This window comes from Mirounga angustirostris, unplaced genomic scaffold (genome assembly GCF_029215605.1).
Source record: "Mirounga angustirostris isolate CCGP_5_RB_7025 unplaced genomic scaffold, mMirAng1.0.hap1 SCAF_4, whole genome shotgun sequence".
NCBI lineage: Eukaryota > Metazoa > Chordata > Mammalia > Carnivora > Phocidae > Mirounga > Mirounga angustirostris.
This window is the reverse complement of record NW_026991712.1, coordinates 87,793,137-87,818,227: the sequence shown is the minus strand read 5'-3', so window position 1 is coordinate 87,818,227 and position 25,091 is coordinate 87,793,137. Positions and strand designations below refer to the sequence as shown.

The 25,091-nt window shown below is 46.0% G+C and overlaps 2 protein-coding genes across 2 annotated transcripts; both read left to right on the top strand.

The window, feature by feature from the left end:
• Window positions 1-1,103: 1,103 nt before the first annotated feature.
• Window positions 1,104-9,826, top strand: TCHH (trichohyalin). The gene is made up of 2 exons (XM_064587517.1): window positions 1,104-1,202; window positions 2,133-9,826. The coding sequence occupies exons 1-2, from the start codon at window positions 1,104-1,106 to the stop codon at window positions 8,784-8,786; spliced, it is 6,753 nt and encodes a 2,250-aa protein (XP_064443587.1). The 3' UTR covers window positions 8,787-9,826.
• Window positions 9,827-19,696: 9,870 nt separating this feature from the next.
• TCHHL1 (trichohyalin like 1) lies at window positions 19,697-24,881 on the top strand. Its single transcript, XM_045896587.2, has 3 exons — window positions 19,697-19,968; window positions 21,308-21,463; window positions 21,980-24,881. The coding sequence occupies exons 2-3, from the start codon at window positions 21,314-21,316 to the stop codon at window positions 24,548-24,550; spliced, it is 2,721 nt and encodes a 906-aa protein (XP_045752543.1). The 5' UTR covers window positions 19,697-19,968; window positions 21,308-21,313; the 3' UTR covers window positions 24,551-24,881.
• The last annotated feature ends 210 nt before the right edge of the window (window positions 24,882-25,091 follow it).

The following is a 25,091-nucleotide window of genomic DNA, read 5'->3' as shown; positions in this document are numbered from 1 at the left end:
CCAGCTATAGTAGATGTTTGGTGGGGGAGAGGAGGGTCTGTGTGCCAGAAAGGACCAGTATCTTACAGTGATGTCAAACTCCCACTAAGTCCATGCCATCTTATAGCTGAAGCCATCACTCAAATGGAAACATGGCTCTTCTCCCAAGGCTTTGAATTCTATAAGTTTGTTTGCATATCAGGGGTTGGAGGATGTCATGTGTAACTCTGATGGGGTTCTTCTTCCTAAAAACTGCCATCTCAAAAGATCGTCAACCCTCAGTACTCTTTCTATATTGGTTCTACTCAATATGGGCCATCTTCATGTAGTTATGACATCTGAGGTATTGGAGTTGAGAAGTAATTAAAGAAGCCAGCCAATAACTGAGTATTTGCAACATATCTGGGTTAATGCAGATAACATATACACTGTTTTCTGCATAGTTATATCTGAATATTATAATGCCATCTTTGACTAGGAAGAAGTGGTGCTTACTCTTAGAACTGGTGGCTTATGAATTATCCTCATAGATGCATGTACTATAAGGTTGGAAAATAATCCACATTCCCTTTTTATTTTTCTGGTTACCACCAAATGTTTTGCTGCCACAATTAGATCTACACGGCTTCTATCCACTTTAAGATACTTTTAAATCTGCCTTTACCTTTTGGCTTTCACCTATTCTCTTTATTCAACTTTAGAGGAAGATACTTATGAGTAACAACATATCAAATGTAAATTTCTACACTCTTCACTATCTGATCTGACCTATGCTAGGGAGCAGGAAGAGAGAGAAGGAAAGGATATGGATAATCCAGATTGAGTGGACAATCAAAAGCTGACTACAAGATAGTCTGAAAATAATTCCTGGCTTGAAATTTCTCAAAATCTGTCTTCCCCTTTCTAAGTACAATATTTAAAGATAAAAAGTTTTGAAAGCCCAGGTTGAAATTAACTACTGTTGTAAATTTTGTTCTGACTGAAACAGTGTGGATGAAGCCTCCCCTAGATCAGAAACAGAGTTGTGATTCTGAATCCTACTTTATTCTTCTAGATTTACTTGAACTTGAAGGAAGGAAAAAAAAATGTCTCCACTTCTGAGAAGCATCTTCAATATCACTGAAATGTTCAATCAATATGCCTCATATGATTGTGATGGGGCAGCACTAACCAAGAAAAACCTGAAGAACCTCCTTGAAAGGGAATTTGGAGATGTCCTTCAGGTAAGAACAAAAGAAAATCTATTGATTTAGGGTTATAAAATTTCTTCTCAGGAGAGATCATAGCAAAGAATGGTGACTTATATCCATTTTGTACCATCACAGCTCTACACTACCTTCCCTATTCATTTCTTTTTAAGATTTTATTTATTTATAGGAGAGAAAGACTGCATGCACTCAAGTGTGGGGGGAGGGAGCGGGACAAGCAGACTCGTGCTGAGTGCGGAGCCCCCTTCGGCTCAAACCCCCAACCCTCAGATCATGACCAGAGCAGAAACCAAGTGTCCAGCCACTTAGGCGCCCCCACCTCCATTCATTTCTGAGTACTTAGCTGGCACTGTAGTCCGAGAACTAAGGAAGTTGCTAACAACTATTTCATGTACTTGATGGCAATATCATTGTGAATGAACTGTTCATGGGAAGTTATCATCAAACATGTTAGATCAAACTAAACTTGGAAGAAACTTAAATTTATTTCCAAATTTTAATAATTAAAATCAGCCTGTTCTCTAGTAAAATGGTGTTAACATAAATGTCTTGTTCTGTTTTCAAACATGGGATAAAAATCGATAAAACAGGGGTACTGGCTATTTCAGACAGAAATGACTGCTGTAAAATTTCATAAATTTTCATTGTATTTCTCTCTTGAGCATGAGTTCATTCTTATTCACCCAGCTCAAGAGAACATGGATTCTTTTGATCATTAAATTACAAGTTACAAAAATTTTCAACAAATGTATGTTTTAAAATGAAGTGTTCACATTTTACATAGGGACAAGACTTGATACACACTGGATGTTTTTCTAATTGCTCTTAATGTCTTCTGAGTGTCGACATATTACAAAATACTCATTGTGTGTATTAAAGTTTACTACTGTAAATAGTACATTGTAAAATTTTTGTTTTCTTTTCTTTTCTTTTTTTTTTTAATAGAGACCACATGATCCTGAGACAGTAGATCTGATCCTGGAACTTCTGGATCGCGACTGTAATGGGCTTGTCGATTTCAATGAATTCCTCCTGTTCGTTTTCAAGGTGGCTCAAGCTTGTTATTACGCTCTCAGCCAGGCTTCCGGGCTAGATGAGAAGGGGGCCAAATGTGAGGGAAAGGAGAACCCATTACAAGATGCCAGGCAAGAAGACCAAAGGAGATTTGAGCCCCAGGACAGACAATTGGAAGAACGCAAGCAGAAGAGGCAAGAACTGGAGAGGGAGCTCGCTGAGGAAGAGAAGCAGCGGCCGCAGAGGCGAGAACGGGAAGAGCGCCTTGAGGAGGAAGAGTATCTGCAGAGGCGCAAAGGTCGGGAGCCAGAGAAATTTCCTGACCAACAGCGAAGGCGAGAGAGGCGGGAGCAGCACCAGCTCCAGGAGGAAGAGCAGCTGCAAAGGCTAGAGCGCCAAGAGCAACGAGAGCAGGAGCTCCGGCAAGAGGAGCAATTGCAAAGGCAGAGGCGCGAGGAGCCGCGCTTGCAGCAGGAGCTGAGACGCCAGCAGGAGCAGAGACGCGAGCAGCAGCTGAGGCGCGAGGAGCAGCGCTTGGAGCAAGAGCTGAGGCGCGAGCAGGAAGAGAGACTCGAGCAGCAGCTGAGGCGCGAGCAGGAGGAGAGACGCGAGCAGCAGCTGAGGGGAGAGGAGCCGCGCTTGGAAGAGGAGAGGCGGAAAGAGCAGCTGAGGCGCAAGGAGCAGCGCTTGGAGCAAGAGCTGAGGCGCGAGCAGGAGCAGAGACGCGAGCAACAGCTGAGGGGAGAGGAGCCGCGCTTGGAACAGGAGAGGCGGAAAGAGCAGCTGAGGCGCAAGGAGCAGCGCTTGGAGCAAGAGCTGAGGCGCGAGCAGGAGGAGAGACGCGAGCAGCTGAGGGGCGAGGAGCCGCGCTTGGAACAGGAGAGACGGAAAGAGCAGCTGAGGCGCGAGGAGCAGCGCTTGGAGCAAGAGCTGAGGCGCGAGCAGGAAGAGAGACTCGAGCAGCAGCTGAGGCGCGAGCAGCTGAGGGGCGAGGAGCCGCGCTTGGAACAGGAGAGACAGAAAGAGCAGCTGAGACGCGAGCAGGAGCAGAGACTCGAGCAGCAGCTGAGGCGCGAGCAGGAGAGACGCGAGCAGCTGAGGCGCGAGGAGCAGCGCTTGGAGCAAGAGCTGAGGGGCGAGCAGGAAGAGAGACGCGAGCAGCAGCTGAGGCGCGAGGAAGAGCAGAGACGCGAGGAGCAGCTGAGGGGCGAGGAGCAGCGCTTGGAACAGGAGAGGCGGAAAGAGCAGCCGAGGCGCGAGGAGCAGCGCTTGGAGCAAGAGCTGAGACGCGAGCAGGAGCAGAGACGCGAGCAGCAGCGCTTGGAGCAAGAGCTGAGGCGCGAGCAGGAAGAGAGACTCGAGCAGCGGCTGAGGCGCGAGCAGGAGGAGAGACGCGAGCAGCTGAGGGGCGAGGAGCCGCGCTTGGAACAGGAGAGGCGGAAAGAGCAGCTGAGGCGCGAGGAGCAGCGCTTGGAGCAAGAGCTGAGGCGCGAGCAGGAAGAGAGACTCGAGCAGCAGCTGAGGCGCGAGCAGGAGCAGACACGCGAGCAGCAGCTGAGGCGCGAGGAGCAGCGCTTGGAGCAAGAGCTGAGGCGCGAGCAAGAAGAGAGACTCGAGCAGCAGCTGAGGCGCGAGCAGGAGAGACGCGAGCAGCCGAGGGGCGAGGAGCCGCGCTTGGAACAGGAGAGACGGAAAGAGCAGCTGAGGCGCGAGGAGCAGCGCTTGGAGCAAGAGCTGAGGCGCGATCAGGAAGAGAGACTCGAGCAGCAGCTGAGGCGCGAGCAGGAGGAGAGACGCGAGCAGCTGAGGGGGGAGGAGCCCCGCTTGGAACAGGAGAGGCGGAAAGAGCAGCTGAGGCGCGAGGAGCAGCGCTTGGAGCAAGAGCTGAGACGCGAGCAGGAGCAGAGACGCGAGGAGCAGGGCTTGGAGCAAGAGCTGAGACGCGAGCAGGAGCAGAGACGCGAGCAGCTGAGGGGCGAGGAGCCGCGCTTGGAACAGGAGAGGCGGAAAGAGCAGCTGAGGCGCGAGGAGCAGCGCTTGGAGCAAGAGCTGAGGCGCGAGCAGGAGGAGAGACTCGAGCAGCCGCTGAGGCGCGAGCAGGAGCAGACACGCGAGCAGCAGCTGAGGCGCGAGGAGCAGCGCTTGGAGCAAGAGCTGAGGAGCGAGCAGGAAGAGAGACGCGAGCAGCAGCTGAGGCGCGAGCAGGAGAGAAGCGAGCAGCTGAGGGGCGAGGAGCCGCGCTTGGAACAGGAGAGACGGAAAGAGCAGCTGAGGCGCGAGGAGCAGCGCTTGGAGCAAGAGCTGAGACGCGAGCAGGAAGAGAGACGCGAAGAGCGGCTGAGGCGCGAGCAGGAGGAGAGACGCGAGCAGCTGAGGGGGGAGGAGCCCCGCTTGGAACAGGAGAGACGGAAAGAGCAGCTCAGGCGCGAGGAGCAGCTGGCTGAGGAGGAGGTGGAACAGGAAGAGGCCGGTGATCGGCGCAAGAGCCGCACCCCAAGGTGGCAGTGGCAGCTCGAAAATGAAGCAGAAGCTCGTCAGAGCAAAGTCTACTCCAGGCCCCGCAGGCAGGAGCTGAGGCACTGCCAGGAGCAGGAGGTGGAGAAGAGGCGGCGCCAGGAGCGCGAGCGGCAACTCCTGGAGCAGGAGGAGGACCTCCAATGGCAGCGCGGGTTCCGGCCCCTCCGGGAGGAGCGTGAACGACGGCTGCATCGGGAAGAGCAGGCACGCTTGCAGAGGGAGGAGGAAGAGCGGCACCGCGACTTTAAATGGCAGTGGCAGGCGGAGGAAGAGAGCGAGAGGCGCCGCCATAGGCTGTCGGCCAGGCCCGCGTTGCAGGAGCTGCGGGAGAGACAGCTAAGAACCGAGGAGCGGCAGGAGCGGGAACTGTTCCGTGAGGAGGAGCTGCAGCGCCGCCAGCAACTCGAGAGGGGACAGGAGCAGCAGGTCCGTGAAGAAAAGCAGCTCCAGTTGGAGGAGAGCTTCCAAGAGGATCGGGAGAGGAAGCTACGCCAGGAAGAGAAGCGCCGCGAACAAAAATGGAGGTGGCAACCAGAGGAGGAAAGCCAGAGACGCCGCCACTCTCGTTCAGCCAAGCCAGCTGAACGAGAGCAGCTGAGGGAAAGAGAGCAGCTGAGGGAAAAAGAGCAGCTGCAGAGAGAGGAACGCGAGAAGAGGCGGCGCCAGGAGCCGGAGAGACAGTATCGCGAGGAAGAGCAGCTGCAGCGGGAGGATGAGCAGCTACAGAGGGAGAGGAGGCTCGAGCAGCGCGACAGGCAGTATCTGGAGGAGGAAGAGCTGCAGCGCCTGGACAGGAAGCGGCAATTCCACGATGAGGATCAGCGCCGTGATCTGAAATGGCAGTGGCAACCAGAAAAAGAAAATGAAGTTCGTAATCACAGGGTATACTCCAAACGCAGAGAGAATGAAGAAAAGATCCGGCAATTGGAAGATTCCCAGGTTCAAGAGAGACCATTCCAGCAGGATCGGTGGCCCCTACAGGATGAACAGAAAGAGGAGAGAGCGCGAGAAAAAGAAAGGACCTGGCAGCAGCGCGACAGGCAATTCCCAGCTGAAGAACTGCTGAAGCGAGAGGAGCAAAAGGAAGCCAACAGGCGGGACAGGAAGTTCCGCGAGGAAGAACAGCTCCTGCAGGAAAGGGAGGAACAGCTGCGCCGCCAGAAGCGCGACAGGAAATTCCGCGAAGAAGAACAGCGCCTGCAGGAAAGGGAAGAACAGCTGCGCCGCCAGGAGCGCGACAGAGAGTTCCGAGAGGAAGAACAGCTCCTGCAGGAAAGGGAAGAACAGCTGCGCCGCCTGGAGCGCGACAGGAAATTCCGCGAAGAAGAAGAGCGCCTGCAGGAAAGGGAAGAACAGCTGCGCCGCCAGGAGCGCGACAGAAAGTTCCGAGACGAAGAACAGCTCCTGCAGGAAAGGGAAGAACAGCTGCGCCGCAGAGAACGTGAGCAACAGCTTCGCCAGGAGCGCGACAGGAAGTCCCGCGAGGAGGAGCAGCTCCTGCAGGAAAGGGAAGAACAGCTGCGCCGCCAGGAGCGCGACAGAAAGTTCCACGAGGAGGAGCAGCCCCTGCAGGAAAGGGAGGAACAGCTGCGCCGCCAGGAGCGCGACAGAAAGTTCCGCGAGGAGGAGCAGCTCCTGCAGGAAAGGGAAGAACAGCTGCGCCGCCCGGAGCGCGACAGAAAGTTCCGCGAGGAGGAGCAGCTCCTGCAGGAAAGGGAAGAACAGCTGCGCCGTAGGGAACGTGAGCAACAGCTTCGCCAGGAGCGCGACAGGAAGTTCCGCGAGGAGGAGCAGCTCCTGCAGGAAAGGGAGGAACAGCTGCGCCGCCCGGAGCGCGACAGAAAGTTCCGAGAGGAAGAACAGCTCCTGCAGGAAAGGGAGGAACAGCTGCGCCGCAGGGAACGTGAGCAACAGCTTCGCCAGGAGCGCGACAGGAAGTTCCGCGAGGAGGAGCAGCTCCTGCAGGAAAGGGAGGAACAGCTGAGCCGCCAGGAGCGCGACAGAAAGTTCCACGAGGAGGAGCAGTTCCTGCAGGAAAGGGAGGAACAGCTGCGCCGCCAGGAGCGCGACAGACAGTTCCGCGAGGAGCAGCAGCTCCTGCAGGAAAGGGAAGAACAGCTGCGCCGCCCGGAGCGCGACAGAAAGTTCCGAGAGGAAGAACAACTCCTGCAAGAAAGGGAGGAACAGCTGCGCCGCAGGGAACGTGAGCAACAGCTTCGCCAGGAGCGCGACAGGAAGTTCCGCGAGGAGGAGCAGCTCCTGCAGGAAAGGGAGGAACAGCTGCGCCGCCAGGAGCGCGACAGACAGTTCCGCGAGGAGGAGCAGTTCCTGCAGGAAAGGGAGGAACAGCTGCGCCGCCAGGAGCGCGACAGACAGTTCCGCGAGGAGGAGCAGCTCCTGCAGGAAAGGGAAGAACAGCTGCGCCGCCTGGAGCGCGACAGAAAGTTCCGCGAGGAGGAGCAGCTCCTGCAGGAAAGGGAAGAACAGCTGCGCCGCCAGGAGCGCGACAGAAAGTTCCGCGAGGAGGAGCAGCTCCTGCAGGAAAGGGAAGAACAGCTGCGCCGCCCGGAGCGCGACAGACAGTTCCGCGAGGAGGAGCAGCTCCTGCAGGAAAGGGAGGAACAGCTGAGCCGTAGGGAACGTGAGCAACAGCTTCGCCAGGAGCGCGACAGGAAGTTCCGCGAGGAGGAGCAGCTCCTGCAGGAAAGGGAAGAACAGCTGCGCCGCCCGGAGCGCGACAGAAAGTTCCGAGAGGAAGAACAGCTCCTGCAGGAAAGGGAGGAACAGCTGCGCCGCAGGGAACGTGAGCAACAGCTTCGCCAGGAGCGCGACAGGAAGTTCCGCGAGGAGGAGCAGCTCCTGCAGGAAAGGGAGGAACAGCTGAGCCGCCAGGAGCGCGACAGAAAGTTCCACGAGGAGGAGCAGTTCCTGCAGGAAAGGGAGGAACAGCTGCGCCGCCAGGAGCGCGACAGACAGTTCCGCGAGGAGCAGCAGCTCCTGCAGGAAAGGGAAGAACAGCTGCGCCGCCCGGAGCGCGACAGAAAGTTCCGAGAGGAAGAACAACTCCTGCAAGAAAGGGAGGAACAGCTGCGCCGCAGGGAACGTGAGCAACAGCTTCGCCAGGAGCGCGACAGGAAGTTCCGCGAGGAGGAGCAGCTCCTGCAGGAAAGGGAGGAACAGCTGCGCCGCCAGGAGCGCGACAGAACGTTCCACGAGGAGGAGCAGTTCCTGCAGGAAAGGGAGGAACAGCTGCGCCGCCAGGAGCGCGACAGAAAGTTCCGCGAGGAGGAGCAGTTCCTGCAGGAAAGGGAGAAACAGCTGCGCCGCCAGGAGCGCGACAGACAGTTCCGCGAGGAGGAGCAGCTCCTGCAGGAAAGGGAAGAACAGCTGCGCCGCCTGGAGCGCGACAGAAAGTTCCGCGAGGAGGAGCAGCTCCTGCAGGAAAGGGAAGAACAGCTGCGCCGCCTGGAGCGCGACAGACAGTTCCGCGAGGAGGAGCAGCTCCTGCAGGAAAGGGAAGAACAGCTGCGCCGCCAGGAGCGCGACAGACAGTTCCGCGAGGAGGAGCAGCTCCTGCAGGAAAGGGAAGAACAGCTGCGCCGTAGGGAACGTGAGCAACAGCTTCGCCAGGAGCGCGACAGGAAGTTCCGCGAGGAGGAGCAGCTCCTGCAGGAAAGGGAAGAACAGCTGCGCCGCCAGGAGCGCGACAGAAAGTTCCGCGCGGAGGAGCAGCTCCTGCAGGAAAGGGAAGAACAGCTGCGCCGCCAGGAGAGTGACAGGAAGCTCCGCGAGGAGCAACAGCAGCTTCGCCGGAGGGAACGTGAGCAACAGCTTCGCCAGCAGCGCGACAGAAAGTTCCGCGAGGAGGTGCAGCTCCTGCAGGAAAGGGAAGAACAGCTGCGTCGCCAGCAGGAGGAGGAGCAGAGGCGGCGCGGTGTCTGGGAGGAAGGAGACAAGGGCAGTCAGCAGGCTCTGGAGCCGAGCAAGCGTCAGTTTGCCAGTGTCCCGGTGCGCTCCAGCCCTCTGTACGAGTACATCCAAGAGCAGAGATCTCAGTACCGCCCATAAGAGATGCTGCCAATACCCGGACACCTGCCAAAGCTTCCAGCAAAGGAAAACGAGAAACACTGGATACCAAATGACTCAAATGTTTCTGGTTGTGGGAGAACTCTCTGATGTTCTAAAATCTTTTTTTTCCAAAACCTTAAACTACACTCATTTCATGTACCTTGTACTCTTGCCTTTTATTCTTCCTGAAATAATTCTTTACTGCAGGGTGTCTTTGCTCTTTGGTGCAGATGTGGTGTGCATTTTTTAAAAATATAAATCATTTAATTTGTTTAAGGAGTTTTGTTTGGGGAACATTAATTTATTGCTTTCAAAAGTAACAAGAATAATATGATTTAAGATTCAAAAGAACTGGGTCTGTTTTTTTAATGGTTGATCCATCTTTTGGAGAGTTCAAATATTTTTAATGTTCCAGTTGGCATTTCTTCTTGAGCCTAAAGTACATTAATATTTGCCTCCAAATAGACTCGCTTTTGTGGCGTAATTAGCACAGATTCTGCAAGGGGACTGAATTTTTACAGCCCTTGAATAGCACAGGGGGAATGACTTCTACAGAAAAATTCCCTCTGAAATCAGTCCCTAACAGAAAGAAGTATCTTTATTTAGCTTCAAGACTTAGAATTTGAATTAGATTTTTTTTCACACTTCATAAGCACTTAAAATCTCATGAAGCAAAAGCAAGATGTTTCTCAAACAACTCCAGAGTTCAAATTTTAAAACAGTCTACTGTAGTCTGTAGTGCTCAGTTCTTTTCCCCCAGTCTTTGATGAGTTTGAGACTATTACTACCTTTGTTCATTTTAACTGAGAGGAAACCTGCTCAGTATCCTGTAAACATCTATTTAGCTCTAGAGCCAATAAGAGATCACAGCATTTTGGGGGAGGCAAAGGGAAAATTTGTGAACAGAAGGGCAAATTCCTAGAGGCCCTTAGGTGAGACTCATCAGCCCACAATCCTTTGAGGCCTATTGATACTACTTTGGAGACATTCTTGTTGAAATGATTGGACTGTGTAAAAAATAATAAATGTTTGGCAAACAATTATTTTTGTCTGTTTTGATTATGCATCAAATCATAATTCAAAATCTAATGGTCTGTAACTGATATAAGCTCCCACATAAGGGTATTTGGCTACTATTGTCTATGTCTAAATATGAAAAAGGAAAAAAAAAAAAAAACCTATTTTCCCCTACCACTTTTTCCCTGTTAGGTTGAACCCTACATTATTTCCATCTCCAAGCTACAATTCTCTTTCCAAGCGTTTTTATTCTTGACCCCACAGCTTTCTATCCTTGCAGTGACTCACTAGTCATGACATTGTACAAAATTATTTGTATAATGTGTTTGTTAATTCTTCCTTCTGAGAATACAGCAGCTTCTTGGTATCTGGTGTCTGATAAGCCAAGAATAAAAAATAGCCTGAAAGTTCAGCTCAATATTACAGAAATTACAGATGACCTGTTGACTTAAGCAACATAATCCATGAGGTGACACAGTCAGAAGATGCTTAATACTGGGGCGCCTGGGTGACTCAGCTGTTAAGGGTCTGCCTTCGGCTCAGGTCATGATCCCAGGGTCCTGAGATCGAGCCCCACATTGGGCTCCCTGCTCCGGGGGAAGCCTGCTTCTCCCGCTCCCACTCTCCCTGCTTGTGTTCCCTCTCTCGCTGTGTCTCTCTCTGTCAAATAAATAAAATCTTTAAAAAAAAAAAAAGGATGCTTAATACTAATCAGGCCAAAGTATAAAATTGTTATCTAATAATCCAAACACTCCTCTGCCACCTGCTGAAGTCTATATTCAGCATTCATATCTTAGTAACTAGGAATAAGTCCAAGAACGCCCTGATCCAGGAAAGGATCATTTCTAATTGTGAGGGTCATGGGTGAGAAGATGTTCTAAGTTACAGACACTTAACATTTTGATCAATGGTAGAGACAATAAAGCGAAGCCTGTAGCTCCTGAAAATCATTCCAATAGAGTAAGGTGACATTTTCTGCAAGGAGCACCAGCCTCTCTCTCACTTTAACACAAATAGCAGATACCCACAAAAGACAGAACCTGGGAATCCCCTGATACTACCTTGGAACTCCATCTCTTTCAAATGATTTCTAACTGCAAAACTATTTTTCTCTTTAAGGCAAGTGTAAGCTTCTCCTTACTTAATCTTCACAGAAACCCTAGAAGAGCTGCAGGGGCTTTCCCCAGGATCCTCTCAATGGGCACTCATTTCAGAGCCTCCTTATAAATATCAGCCCCAGGATACTCCAGAAATATACACTCATCATCTAAGCTACAGTTCAACTATAACAAAAACAAAGCCCTTCAGACTTCTTGTAGCACTTTACAAGATGAGAAAAGGGCCAATTTCCAAAGAAGAAAGTAGGGTTTCATCACAGTTATAATAACATGTTGTTAGAAAAAAAAATGTCAGCCAGTCCATGCCCTGTGGCTCTTCTTTTAGTGGCTGGCAAGAGAACAGGCTGGCAAGCCAATCTTCCTGTTCCACCTGAATAATGTACACGCATGGGCAGAACCTTGAGGCTATTGGGCAACTGGCTGCTTAACTATAAACTGGGAGCTCTATTAACATCAACTGGCTGCTACTAGGGAATGGGATTGAGAGTTTAATACATATGATCTGTGATGGAAAAGCTGGTCTCCATGTTATGGGCTGAATTATGTCCTCTCTACAGGTTCATATGTTGAAATTCTAACCTCAGCACATTATTATGTAGCCATATTTGGAGATGCAGTATTTAAATAAGTAATTAAATTAAAATGAGGTCACTTGGTAGGCACTAATCCAATATGAATGTTGTCCTTATAAGAGGAGGAAATTTGGACACAGACATGGAGGGAGGAAAAATGATATGAACATACAGGAAGAAAATGGCCATCTACAAGCCAAGGATAGAGATCCTCAGAACAGATCCTTCTCTCATGGCCCTCAGAAGAAACCAACCATCCCGACATCTTGATCTTACACTTCTAACATCCAGAACTGTAAGAAAATAAATTTATGTTGGTTAAACCACCCAGTCTGTGGCACTTTGTTATGATAGCTCTAGCACACTAATACACCATGTAAGGTGAGGTTATGTTGCTAGGGAAATATCTGTATTATAATGTGATGATTTTTATTTATCCTTTGACATTTTACAAGCAGATCCTGGTTCCTCAAAGACACTTCACTAAATCTGCCATAGTTTCTGTGGTGCAGTGGAAAGACTGCTACAAGGAATCAGAAGCCTGGAGTTCATTCATTCATTCATTCATTCAGCAAATATTTCTTTATTGAGTTCTTGCTATGTGCAAAGCATTCTAAGGCACTATATACAGTAGTGAAATAGTCCTTCTCACCTGTTCCTTCACTTTACTATCTGTGTATCCTTGTGCAAATCACTTAGGCTTTCTGGGCCTCGTTTAGTATTTTGAACTATGAGGTTGAAATAGCTATCACCAAGGTTATTCCTAGGACCGGAAAAAAATTAATTCTTACATTCAGTTTGTTCAACTGAAACTCTAAAAGCAAGTCAAATAATGCCTCACCCTAGTTTCTACCTTGAGCTAAGAGAAAGCAGGAAAAAGAATTAACTGATGGTGATCATCAGAGCCTAGTTCTAGCTTCAAAGATCTTGCCTTTCTAGCCAATCAGATCTGGTTCTGATTGTTCCTTCCATTTATCTCCCAAATTCCTCTCCAGAGTGGTTTCCTATCATCCCAGGTTTATTCATTAAGGGAGAAGACCCTAAACCTACCTCATTTTCTATGATCCTTGTTCTACTAAAGACCATTAGCCTTCTGATTTATGAACTTCACATATACACTTAATTACTTCTACTTGTTTCAGAGGAGAAATTAAGTCCTGGAACTTGGTTCCACTCAAAGTAAAAGTCAGTGGCCATTAGTTAAGTGTGAACCCATCTCTGTTCCATCTTCTGCACTAATTACACATTGTTAATATTTTCATTCAGTCACAGTAATTAGTCTGTTCAGCAAGTGTACTGGTACTATAAGCCTCTGAAGATTGTGATCTATGTAATATATAATAAGCACATTTCCCTTGTCAGTTAAGAGTTGACAGTGACATGCAGTAACCTAAAATTAATGCAAAATATAGATTTCTGAACAGGTTATCATTTTCTGAACCATCAGAACATCCATGGCAAGCACTCGAATTACAAAAACTTTTAAAAATTTTATTTCTATTTGTCATCACTCCCCTTTAAAAGAAAAAATGGGTGTGTCATTTTCTGCAAGATAAAGTCTAAGATCTTCAGTTTGGAATTTAAGGTCCTCCACATTCTCCTGATAATACACCTTCTAACCCTGGCCTCCTCAATATCTCTTGAACCAACCATGTTGTTAAAAGCAGACTAAGTCTGTGTTGTTATCAGGACACCTTATGATTGTCCTTCCTTCAAAAACTTATTGGCATAATTTTATCTATTTGGAATGCCTCCCTCCCTATCTACCTGGATACTTTCTACTCAGTTTAAAAGACCCAGGTTGAGTCCCACCTCTTTCCTAAAATCTTCCCTAATCATTCTGACATACATTCATTCACTGAGATTCTAAGATATCTATCATCTTTACTACTCATTAATTGATTACAACATTCTGCCTTAGTTGGCTTTATACTTGCTTCATCTCCCAAATAGATTGTAAAGATATTGAAAGCAGAGACTACAATTTGGAATTATTTATTTTGTATATTCTTTCCATGATAAACAATAAGCAATAGAACTCTATGAAATTCTGATGAAATATGTGGACTGTCTCACTAGAAAAATATACATACTCAAAAATTTCACCTAGGATTTCAGAAGTTCCTAGTCCCTATGAAGCCAAGGAGGTGTGAGAATGTAGGCATTCAATAAATATTTGTCACATGAATTACTATAACCCTTATATTTCGTTTAGTCCAAGGTTTCTCCTGTCCATCTAACATATCATCCCTCCCTTCTGAATACTGAAGCCCTAAGCCCCTTCTTGTATTTTGAAAATTCCTCAATGTTGAGCATTACTAAATGTTCATGAAGGGGAGGAGAAAGGTTGGATGGGGTTTTGGCACAACGCAGGATTTTATAAAATAGGAGAGACTTGAGCAGATGTAAATGCTGATGGGAAGGAACCAATAAAGAGAGACTGCAGTATAGAAAATAGAGGGAATTATCAACATAGAAGATTTCTTGAAAAGGGAGGAAAAGGCAGGATCCAGAGAGAAAGAGAGATTAGGCTTAGATGGATACCTTTTCTAATGTCATAGAAAGAAACCATGCATGTAAATAGATGCCAGTAAGTTTGTAGTTTGGTGGAAGAAAGTTAAGGGGTTCTCCTCTGATGACTTTTATTTTCCTTATGAAGTAAACAGGCAGGACCATCTTCCAAGAGTGGAGGGGGAGGAGGTTGTCAGATAACCAAAGGGAGTGAAGATGTTTTAAAATAACTGTTGTATTACAAAGCTCTAGTCATCAAAACAATATGGAACTGGCACAAAAATAGACACATAGATCAATGGAACAGAATAGAAAATCCTGATATAAACCCACAACTATATGGTCAATTAATCTTTGACAAAGCAGCAAAGAATATCCAATGGGATAAAGACAGTCTCTTCAACAAATGGTGTTGGGAAAACTGGACAACATTCAAAAGAATGAAACTGGACCACTTTCTTACACCACACACAAAAACAAATTCAAAATGGGTTAAAAACCTAAATATGAGACCTGAAACCATAAAAATCCTAGAAGAGAACACAGGCAATAACTTCTTTGACATTAGCCATAGCAACTTCTTTCTAGATATATCTCCTGAGGCAAGGGAAACAAAAGCAAAAATAAACTCTTGGGACTACATCAAAATGAAAAGCTGCACAGCAAAGGAAACAATCAACAAAACTGAAAGGCAAACTTCAGAATGGGAGAAGATCTTTGTAAATGACATATTCAATAAGGGGCTATTATCCAACATATTTAAAGAACTTATAAAACTCAACAGCTCAAAACAATCGAATTTAAAAATGGGTAGAAGACATGAACAGACATTTTTCCAAAGAAGACATCCAGATGGCCAACAGATCCATGAAAAGATGTTCAACATCACTCATCATCAGGGAAACACAAATCAAAATTACAATGAGAAGTGAGTGATGGACCAAGGAGTGATGAAAGAGACTAAGCCATAATTTTTCAAGAATTAAAAATTTTCGGAGGTGAACCATGAGAGACTATGGACTCTGAGAAACAAACTGAGGGTTCTAGAGGGGAGGGGGTTGGGGGGATGGGTTAGCCTGGTGATGGGTATTAAAGAGAGCATGTTCTGCATGGAGCACTGGGTGTTATATGCAAACAATGAATCATGGAACACTACATCAAAAACTAATGATGTAATGTATGGTGATTAACATAATAAAAAAATCTGAATTAAAAAACTACAATGAGATACCATCTCACTGGTGGTATCTGTCAAATACCTGTCAGAATGGCTAGAATCAAGAACACAAGAAACAATACGTACTGGCGAGGATGTGGAGAAAAAGGAACACTAGGACACTGTGGGAATGCAACCTGGTTCAGCCACTGTGGAAAACTGTACAGAGGTTCCTCAAAAAGTTAAAAATAGAACTACCCTAAGATCTAGTAATCTTTTGAACCCCAGTCTCATTCCTCAGAGAAAGACTCTCTAAAAAAATTTTTTTTGTTGATCTTCTGGTAGCAACCTCTGGTAGTAAAATTTATCCATTTAAAATGATATATCCACGACTGGGATGCCTGGGTGGCTCAGTCGGTTAAGCATCTTCCTTTGGCTCAGGTCATGATCCCAGCGTCCTGGTATCGCGTTCCACATTTGGCTCCTTGATCAGTGGGGAGCCTACTTCTCCCTCTGCCTGCCACTCCCCTGATTGTGCTCACTCTCTCTCTGACAAATAAATAAACAAAATCTTTTAAAAAAATAAAATGATATATCCACGATGAAAAGAGAGGATTTAAATCACTTACACTGCCTCTCTTCTCCACCCCCTTTCTCAGTGTTTAATGTTTCATTATTCTAATCTTCTATTACCTTTCTAACTCAATATACTTTTCCTTTTCCATCAACTTCTGACAGTATCACTTCCACTTTTACATTTCCAACCACACAAATATACCATGATTTGTACATACACAGACTCTAACACTTGGAAACCAATAAATAGCTACATTGTTATGTTAAGCACATAGGCACAGAAGCAAGATTGCCTAGGAGCAAAAACTGGGTTTACCACTTAATAGATTTGTAGCCTTGGGCAAGACACTTGACCTTTCTTTTCCTTATCCTTGATGCTCTGAAATTTCCAAGGATATATCTAGATGAACATTTTGTGGACCTTTTAAAATATGAATTCTCTAGGAAATCTTCATTTAATATTTTAATATTAATCTTTTATCTCTCTGTTTTATCTTTCTGATGTTCCTATTAGTAGGCTCTCCTAAGTTGATTATGTATGTTTCTTACCTTTTCTCCCACTTTCTCTTTTTGCTTTATATTCTAAAATTGTACTATCCAAAGAGGTAGCCACTAGGTGAATGTGGCTATTTGCATTTAAGTTTAAATTAATACATATTAAATAAAATTTAAAATTTAGTTTCTCAGCCACACTAGCCACATTTCATGCCACATAAATAGCTAGTGGCCATCACATTGGACAGTGCAAATATCTAAAGTTCTATTGGATAATGCCATTCTAAAGGACTTTGTCAACATTGTGAGGTTTTTTAAATTCTATTGTTCTTTTTTTATTTCATTTATTTCATTTCATTTTTTATTTAATTTAATCTATAAATACCATTTTATTCTCTGATTTTTGTTCTCTGATTGCTCTTTTAGAGCATCCTCGTCTTGCCTCAATTAATCTCTTTGGAGTATATTAATTAGCGGTTTTTTTTTTTTTTCATTTCTCTTCTGCTTCCTGAATTATATCTATTTCCTCTGGGGTCAGTTTGTCTGTTTATCTTGTTCTTTTTCTTTTTTTTTTTTTCATGCTGCTGATTTATTAATATGCCTGAATATTCTTAGTTGCCTCTTTATATCAATTAAAAGATCTGAGTTTCTTCTGATTTGAATAAATAGGTCTGTTTTCACACCAACTCTCTTACTTAGATGGGAACTTGTGGCAGACTAGAGGAGAAACCTGTCAATTTGCAGAGAAATGGCTGTCAGGCTGCAGACCTGCCCTTTCCCCACCCCCCAACTAATGCCATATGGAGAAGCTTTTCCTGGAGCATTAATATCTATACTAGATGCCTTAGCTTTCAGTCCATCTATTAATCAACAAATATGACAAAGCACCTACTATAGTCCAGATACTCATACAGCTTCTGAGTATAATATGGAAAATAAGATACAGAGTCCTGCCCTCAAGGAGTTTACACTTAGCATTTCTAGGAATTTTGTTCAATATCTTTAGGGAGAGCCATTTGGGGTTTTGCTAGGAAGGTGAGGCAGTATATGCTCAGATGTCTATGTTCTATGCTCCAAAGTGGAGGAGGGATTTGGGAATGGCCACTAAGACAGAAGTTTCTCACATAAACTCTCAATTACTTTCTCTATTTAAAGCGCCACTTCCCACTCCCACCTCCATTATACCTGCTAATTCTGAGTCCAGAGCTTCTCCAGGTTTTGATGGCTGGACCTGCCTTCACCTCTGCCCCTCCTTCATAACATATTCTGGGCTGTGCCTTTCTCTTTGGTAATAGTAGAAGTGTTTGTGGCTTATTGTATAGCAATCTAAAGAATTTGTTTAAACAAAAAAATTAGGGGCGCCTGGTGACTCAGTCATTAAGGGTCTGCTTTTGGCTCAGGTCATGATCCCAGAGTCCTGGGATCGAGCCCGCATCAGGCTCCCTGCTCCACGGGAGGCCTGCTTCTCCCTCTCCCACTCCCCCTGCTTGTGTTCCCTCTCTCACTGTGTCTCTGTCAAATAAATAAAATCTTAAAAAAAAATTATTCTTATCTTCTCCTCCCATCTCTCTCTTGCTTCCGCCATCCCTTGAGTCACTACCCACCCCGAAGAATGGGTATTAATTAAATGGTCTTAAGTAAGTTCTGAAAGAGTAGGAATGCCTGTAAAAGGGCTGCGGAGCCAGCCCTTACCTTGTTCAAGATCCAAACCTGACCTTCTAAATAGAAACTATAACCTAAAAACATAGACATTTAGGGTTGAAAGAGTTCAATGCTCTTCCCTGTAAGCCACTCCGGCCTTGCCTCCTGCTGTGGCAGGACTCCCCCATAACCTAGCCAGTGGATTGTGATTCTGCCTCTATTTGACTGTTCCAGTAACAGGGGTCTTGTTACCTTAGGAACAGTCTGCATCATTGTCAGACAACACTGTTCCTTAAAGAGTTCTTAATAAAAACTAAAGACTTCTTTTTAGAAATTGTCAATCACTGATTCTAGCTCTATTCTCTGGCATTACACGGAATAAGGAATTCAACATAATGGAGATACCCATGAGCTCAGAGATATTCTTGAGGCATTTCAATTCTAAATCCAGGCTTGCCATTTACTGGGCACATGGCCATAGGCAAGCTACTTAACAGCTAAGAGCCTTAACTTCCTTATCTGCTAAAAGAGGATAATAACTACCTAAAAGGTCTATGAGGATTAAGTAAGAAAGCCCATGTAAAGTACCTGACATGTCTTAAGTGTTCAATGAATGTAAGTTCCTTTCTCTTCCCATCCCATTCCTTATCCCCATGAAAACTCTTCAAACATTTGAAAAACAGCTATTATCTTTCCCCTAAGTCTTTCTTTCTAACCCAACCTTGAAGATTCTCAGTTTCCTTCAACCATTTCTTGTGAAACTGGCCTGTGACCTCCAAGGCAGGGAGACAGAATTTATTCAACTTTAAACACCCCAGTGCCTGGCATAGTGGCTGAGAAACAGTTGGTACTCAGGAGATCCTGACTGATCAGAATTAAGATGACCTTCACATGTCAATTCCAATTCTCAGGAAGAGGCTTCTGCTTTTTAGGACAATGTTGAGAAATTTTTTTACAGGTGGGAACTATCAACATGGATTCCCCCCAACCCCAATATTCAGTTCCCTTGTACTTGCTTTGATTATCAGGAAGATCAGAACAAGGTTTTGCTCCATATCAATGCTGCCCTTAGCCTCAGTCTTCTTGTAAAATTACCTCCCCATCTCCACCCCTCCATTCTCTTGGTCTTTGCCTTTTACAGTTGTTTTCATGGGTCTATTTCTTACATGCTTTTACAAGCAGGCAAGAATGTTTTAAAACATACCCTGTTCTCTTTTTAAATATCTAATAAAACAACTAATCTAATTCTCCTGCTAGTTAAATATTCTTTTCAAAGAGGGACCCAGATCTAGAAGGTAACAAAAACATTTACCAGTTTAGCATCTCGGGCTCTCTCTTACCTGTCCTCAGATTGGTGGTTTCTAGGTCTCCCTTTTCCCTTTACAGAAAGAACATAGGAATATGGATGCCCATTTCTAAGCTCCTTGGATTATAAAAGCACCTTTAAAGAGCAGATATCAATCACTTTTTTTATTAAAATAGCACATTCTAGGTAAGCAAAGTTCTGCACACCCAGCAAGATTTTTTTTTCTAACTCTGCCTCTGGGCAAGGAGAGCAGTGCACTGAAACACCTGAATCAACTGTATCTCCACTCTTGTCACATGACTCAATGGGGCCTCTATTTTTAAACACATGATGACACCCATCTGTCCTGCTGGGTCAAATACAGTCCACCCTGTGGGCAGAGGAAGGAATCAGATGACTTCTGAGGTCCCTGCCAGCCCTATGATTTGTCAAACAGAAATGTAATTGTGTTCTTAGGTTGGAAAAAAAAAAAGCTAACACCACCCCAAAGATCCTTCAAAACTATAACCTGCAAGTCAGTGAATGAAACAAAATATCCCCTCTTCTTCCTTTGGATGAGTCTGAAGCCAAGACTTAACTGAAGCTGCCTAAAGAAGGAAATAAAAATAAGAGAAGCTGAGAGTAGACAAAGGGGGAGGCTGGGTTTGGTGGTGATGAATCAGGGCATTAGACCCAGAGGGTGTCTCCTTCCTAACTGTGCAATTAGGGACTCAATAAAAGGTTTCAGCGCCTGCTGTCAGCTCACAGCCCGCTGACAATTTTATTCTACTTGCTCTCATTCGTGAACAAGGTAAGTCTCGTAGACCATATGCTTGAGCATACTTGGGATCTCGGTTATTGTTCTGCTTATATGTGAGATTATGTAAGGATTCCAGAGAGACACAACCCAAGTCTAAGTTGACCACTATTAATCCCACTAAACTAGGAGCTCCAGCCTCCCAGATGCATTCTTTGCTTTGGAGCTTCTTTGATCATTGTCTTCTTTAAAAAATATAAACTGTGTGACATAAGCATGAATACTATTTAATAAGACATGGGACTCAGAGCTATACTAAAATGAAAATACAGAATCATTTAAATGTTGGGTAATGACTGAGGGGTCAAGATTCTATTTGTTTTACCAGTGAGTTCACTGAGCCATGTCTTCTTGGCAAAAACAAGTTGCTTTAGCCTGCATTTATAGGGGTTGATTTTTTTGGCATTACTTTTCTTTCCTCTAGAAGCTTTACTAACTTTAAAAATTATACTTTTCAGGGGCGCCTGGGTGGCTCAGTCGTTAAGCGTCTGCCTTCTGCTCAGGTCATGATCCCAGTGTCCTGGGATTGAGCCCCACATCGTACTCAGCAGGGAGCCTGCTTCTCTCTCTCCCTCTCCCTCTGCCTGCCTGCCTGCCTGTCTGCCTACTTGTGATCTCTCTCTCTATCTGTGTCAAATAAATAAATAATCTTTAAAAACAAACAAACAAACAAACAAAAAAACGTGTTAGGGGAGCCTGGGTGGCTCAGTCGTTAGGCATCTGCCTTCAGCTCAGGTCATGATCCCGGGGTCCTGGGATGGAGCCCGGCATCGGGCTCCCTGCTGGGCGGGAAGCCTTCTTCTCCCTCTCCCCCTCCCCCTGTTTGTGTTCCTGCTCTATCTCTCTCTCTGTCAAAGAAATAAATAAAATCTTTAAATAAAATAAAAAATAAATAAAAATTATACTTTCTTAAGAAGAGGAGTTAGACTGACCCAAGGTAGGAGAAACAGGTGGACACTCTCAGTTAAGGCTGGAAGGATTGGTCCCATCTGTTGACATCATTTGTGCATTTCAGTACTTACATTTGCATTCTTTTCCTGCTTCCTTTTGCAATAAAGCTTTCTCTGAAGACATGAGTGTCGTTGTTTTCCACAGGGTGGGATGAAGTGTCGCTTCTAATACCTACCTGTGCCAGATCTAATCTCACTGACATTATTTGGTACAAAACTAAATCATTGAAATTCAGATGCAATATCTTAATAGAGATAGATAGGCAGAATAGAGCAGATGATGCCAATGGAACTGTGGGAGGGACAGAAAAAAGGATGACCGCAGTATCTCCTTCCTGAAGGACCCTTCCTAGGAAATGAGCTTTGTTTGTTCTTTCTCACAGTCTCCCATGTTGGGAAAGATGCCTCAGCTCCTGAAAGATGTCCTCTGTATAATCAAGACATTCCATAAGTATGCCCAGGAGGATGGTGACAAGGCAACACTGACCTGCACAGAGCTGAAACAACTCATCCAGGGCGAGTTTGGGGACATTCTTCAGGTGAGGTGTTCACAGAGCTGTGGAAATTCTCCCCCACTTACCCTTTCTCCATAATCTATGCAAGATAGGCAGAGGTGATCCCTGCCTGTTTTACATTTAGCTACCAACTCTTGGCACTCACTGATTTTGAACAACTTTTTTCAGTCTCAGCTCCCTACTCTGTGCAATTGCTTAATCAGTCTTACAAAGGAAAATAAGGTTTTCCTCACTGGGGCTATGCTTCAGCAAAGTAGCTGAAGCATGACTCCTCTCATGCCTCTCCTCCATGAGAGGAGTGATGAGCCAGTATACATCAAAATGCAACTCACAGTGACATAAAACTTCCTTCTTAGCATAGCTCTCTGATGAAAAATGGCATCCAGAATCAACAAATTCTTACTGTTTGGGGAAATTCCACTAGTTCCTGAGGAATAAGTATAAAAAAAAAAAAAGAAGAGGATTCTTGGGAGACATGCAGACACTCAGAGTGCTTGACCACATATAAATAGGCTGATTCCTCACTGTGTTTTCATGCAGCCACGTGCCATTCATGCTGTGGAGAGAAACTTGAACCTTCTGGATATTGACAGCAAGGGCACCATCAGTTTTGATGAATTTGTTCTTGCAATCTTCAACTTGTTGAACCTCTGCTATCTTGATATACAATCATTACTAAAATCAGAACCAAGACAAGTGTCTAAGCCAGAGAAGAAACCAGATGATATGGATCTTCAGGTGACCAGTGGCACTGGCCAGTGGACAGAGCAAACTCCACCAACTCAAGACAGAGTGGTGCCTCCTTCAGGAATGACATCATCAGCTCAGCCCAGCCCTATGGAAAAGGGAGCAGTTGGACACAATGGGGTTGAAAACACCAAGACTTGCAAACTGCCAGTAGAAGCACCTGGGCACAATGACCCTAAGAACCAACACCTAGATGGAGATCAACAAGATGTACCAGCAACAGGAGACAATGGGACTCAACTTGAGACAAATAAGCCAACAGCAGAATCAGAACAGATCGACAGTCCCACAAAGCAGGAGGGACAGGATAAGGAGAGTCCCATGGAGGGAGATAAGCCAGCTAGGGAGCAAAGTGGCACTAAGATACGGGATCGATTTGGAGAACAGGAAGGGAACCTAAGAACCCAAAGTTCTCCACCAGAAAAAACAACACAGAGGCCTTCCAAAGATCAAGAAGTTGCAGCAGGAAAGGGTATTAAGGAACATTCTAAAACACAAGAACTATCGCTGCCAGGAAAATATGAGCCCAGTTCAGAGCACCCTGACCTGCCAAAACAAGCTGCTGTCCAGAAGCCATTGCAGACAGAGAAACCAACTGATCCTGAGGATGATGGTAGAACATCTGAGACCCAAGGACAAGGAGAGGATGTCAACAGGACACCACCTGAGACAAAGAATCCAGCTGAACCTGGAGATGACTTTAGAGCATCTGAGACCCAAGAACCACTAGCACAAGACAAAGAACATGAAACAAAAGACCTGCCTGTCCAAGGTGATAGCAGAAATGTTTCAGAAACACCTGATATTAGGGCTGTAAGGAAACAGAGGAGAGGCCCTGAGGCCCATGGAATAGCAGGGCAGAAAGAAAATGAGAGAAAAATTCAGATACTAACCCTGGAAGACCAACCACAGGATGGGAAGTATCAGGAACTCCAAGAGTCATCAAAAGAAAGGGATGCTGAAGAAGGTTCTAAAACACAAGAGTTAAGCTCAGAAGGAGGAGATCAGAATCATCCTGAAATTGAAAGAGCAGTCACCCCAGGAGACGAGGCAAGACATGCTAAGGAAAGCACAGCAAAAGCACTTATGAGCAGCAAAAATGCCCCTGCAGCAGAAGGGACACCAGGAGCAAGAGAAAGAACACAGGAATTAGCACCACTTGAGAACCAGTCTGGAGAAGAAAATAAGAGGGTCACCAAGACTCATAACAAGCCAGTCAAGGATGATGATGGTTACCAGGGAGAGGATCCTGAGCCCACTGTCACACAGAATAATGAGGGTTCTTCCGAAATTCCCAACAGCCTGACTCCAGAGGATGGTGATAGCAGCTCAGAGACAACCGACCTGCCTGTGCAAGGGGATTCCCAGAATCAAGTAGACCATCTCAGAGAGTCTGTGGAAAGAAGTCACAATAATAACCCAGACATTGAGAAACACGTAGCACTGGGTGAGGAAAGCAGAATTCAGGAGGCAGTGGTGCTGGCATCCAGAGGAGAGGATAAGCAGCTCACCGAAGAACCAGAATGGGCTGCCAGAAAAGAGTACAGGAGTCCGGGCTCAGGGACCAAAGGCCCAGCTCCAGCTGTGCAACCCAATGGACATCCAGAGGCACAGGAGTCCACAGCAAGAGGTGAAAACAGAAAGTCACTGGAGACAGAGATCCCTGGTACCCTGGAGGCAGACTTCATTGACCTGTTTGCCATAAAGCAGCTTCCAACAAAGGAAGACAGCAGAAAAAAGCTAAAGGTCCAGGGCCCAAGTACCAAAGGAGAGGAAGGTAGAGCACCAGAGACCCAGGAGGCTCCAGTAAGAAATCTGGATGAGGACAATTCAGCATCCCCCAGAACACACCTTGAAAGAGAGAAATCTGCAACATTGGAAGAGGATGAAAGCCCCCAAAAGTTGGCAGAAGTCAATGACCAACAAAATCCAGCCAAGAAAAGATATGATGTTTTAGTTCCCCAGTCTGGCCTTGAAGAGAAGATGCAGACGGACAAAGAGCTTGGTTTTGTGGAGACGGGTACAGTCTCTTCCAGTCCTCTGTACCAGTACCTGCAAGAGAAGATACTGCAACAAGTGGACATGACCCAAGTGGAGCAGCAAAATCAAGCTCAGACAGCTAGATCATCAAGCCCAGAGCTCCTCGACGACCAGTCAAGTGTATCCCTCACGCGTGAGATCTCAGATTGTCCTATCATCTTCAGTGACAGACAAGCATTACAGCATTACACCAGGGAATATCTGCCTGATGCAGATCCTGAAGCACAGCAAACATCAGCTCCCCAAGTCTCAGAAGATAAGCAGGGCTATCCTCAGGAAAAGAAACCAGTACTACAAAAGGAGGCAAGGACCAAAAAGCAATAAATCATTATCATGATCCCAGGAGAAGTTCCAAGGAACTTCATACAGCTCAACATGTCCCAGACTTCTTCCCTCCCGATCACCCTCAAAGCTCACATGCACACATTCAGATGCAAATTGATAATCCTTTAAATTCCCTTCCTAGGGGCACCTGGGTGGTTCAGTCTGCCTTTGGCTCAGGTCATGATCCCAAGGTCCTAGGATCAAGCCCCGGGCTCCCTGCTCAGCAGGGAGTCTGCTTCTCCCTTTGCCCTTCCCCCTTCCCCTGCTCATGCTTGTGTGCTCTCTCTCCTCTCTCTCTCTGAAATAAAAAAATCTTTTTAGAAATTTTAAATTCCCTTCCTAGATTTCTACAAAAGCAAATAAGAAAGTATTCAGCAGTGGGAGCTGCCACCAAAGAAATATCACACCAAACATCCTACCATATGATGCTACTTCTGAGTACCAAAATGGATTTTCTCATGAGACAGTTTTTCACAATTTACCTATCACTAAAAATAGAAAATTTCCTTTCATATCTTTCACAGATGCCGATTTCTTCAAT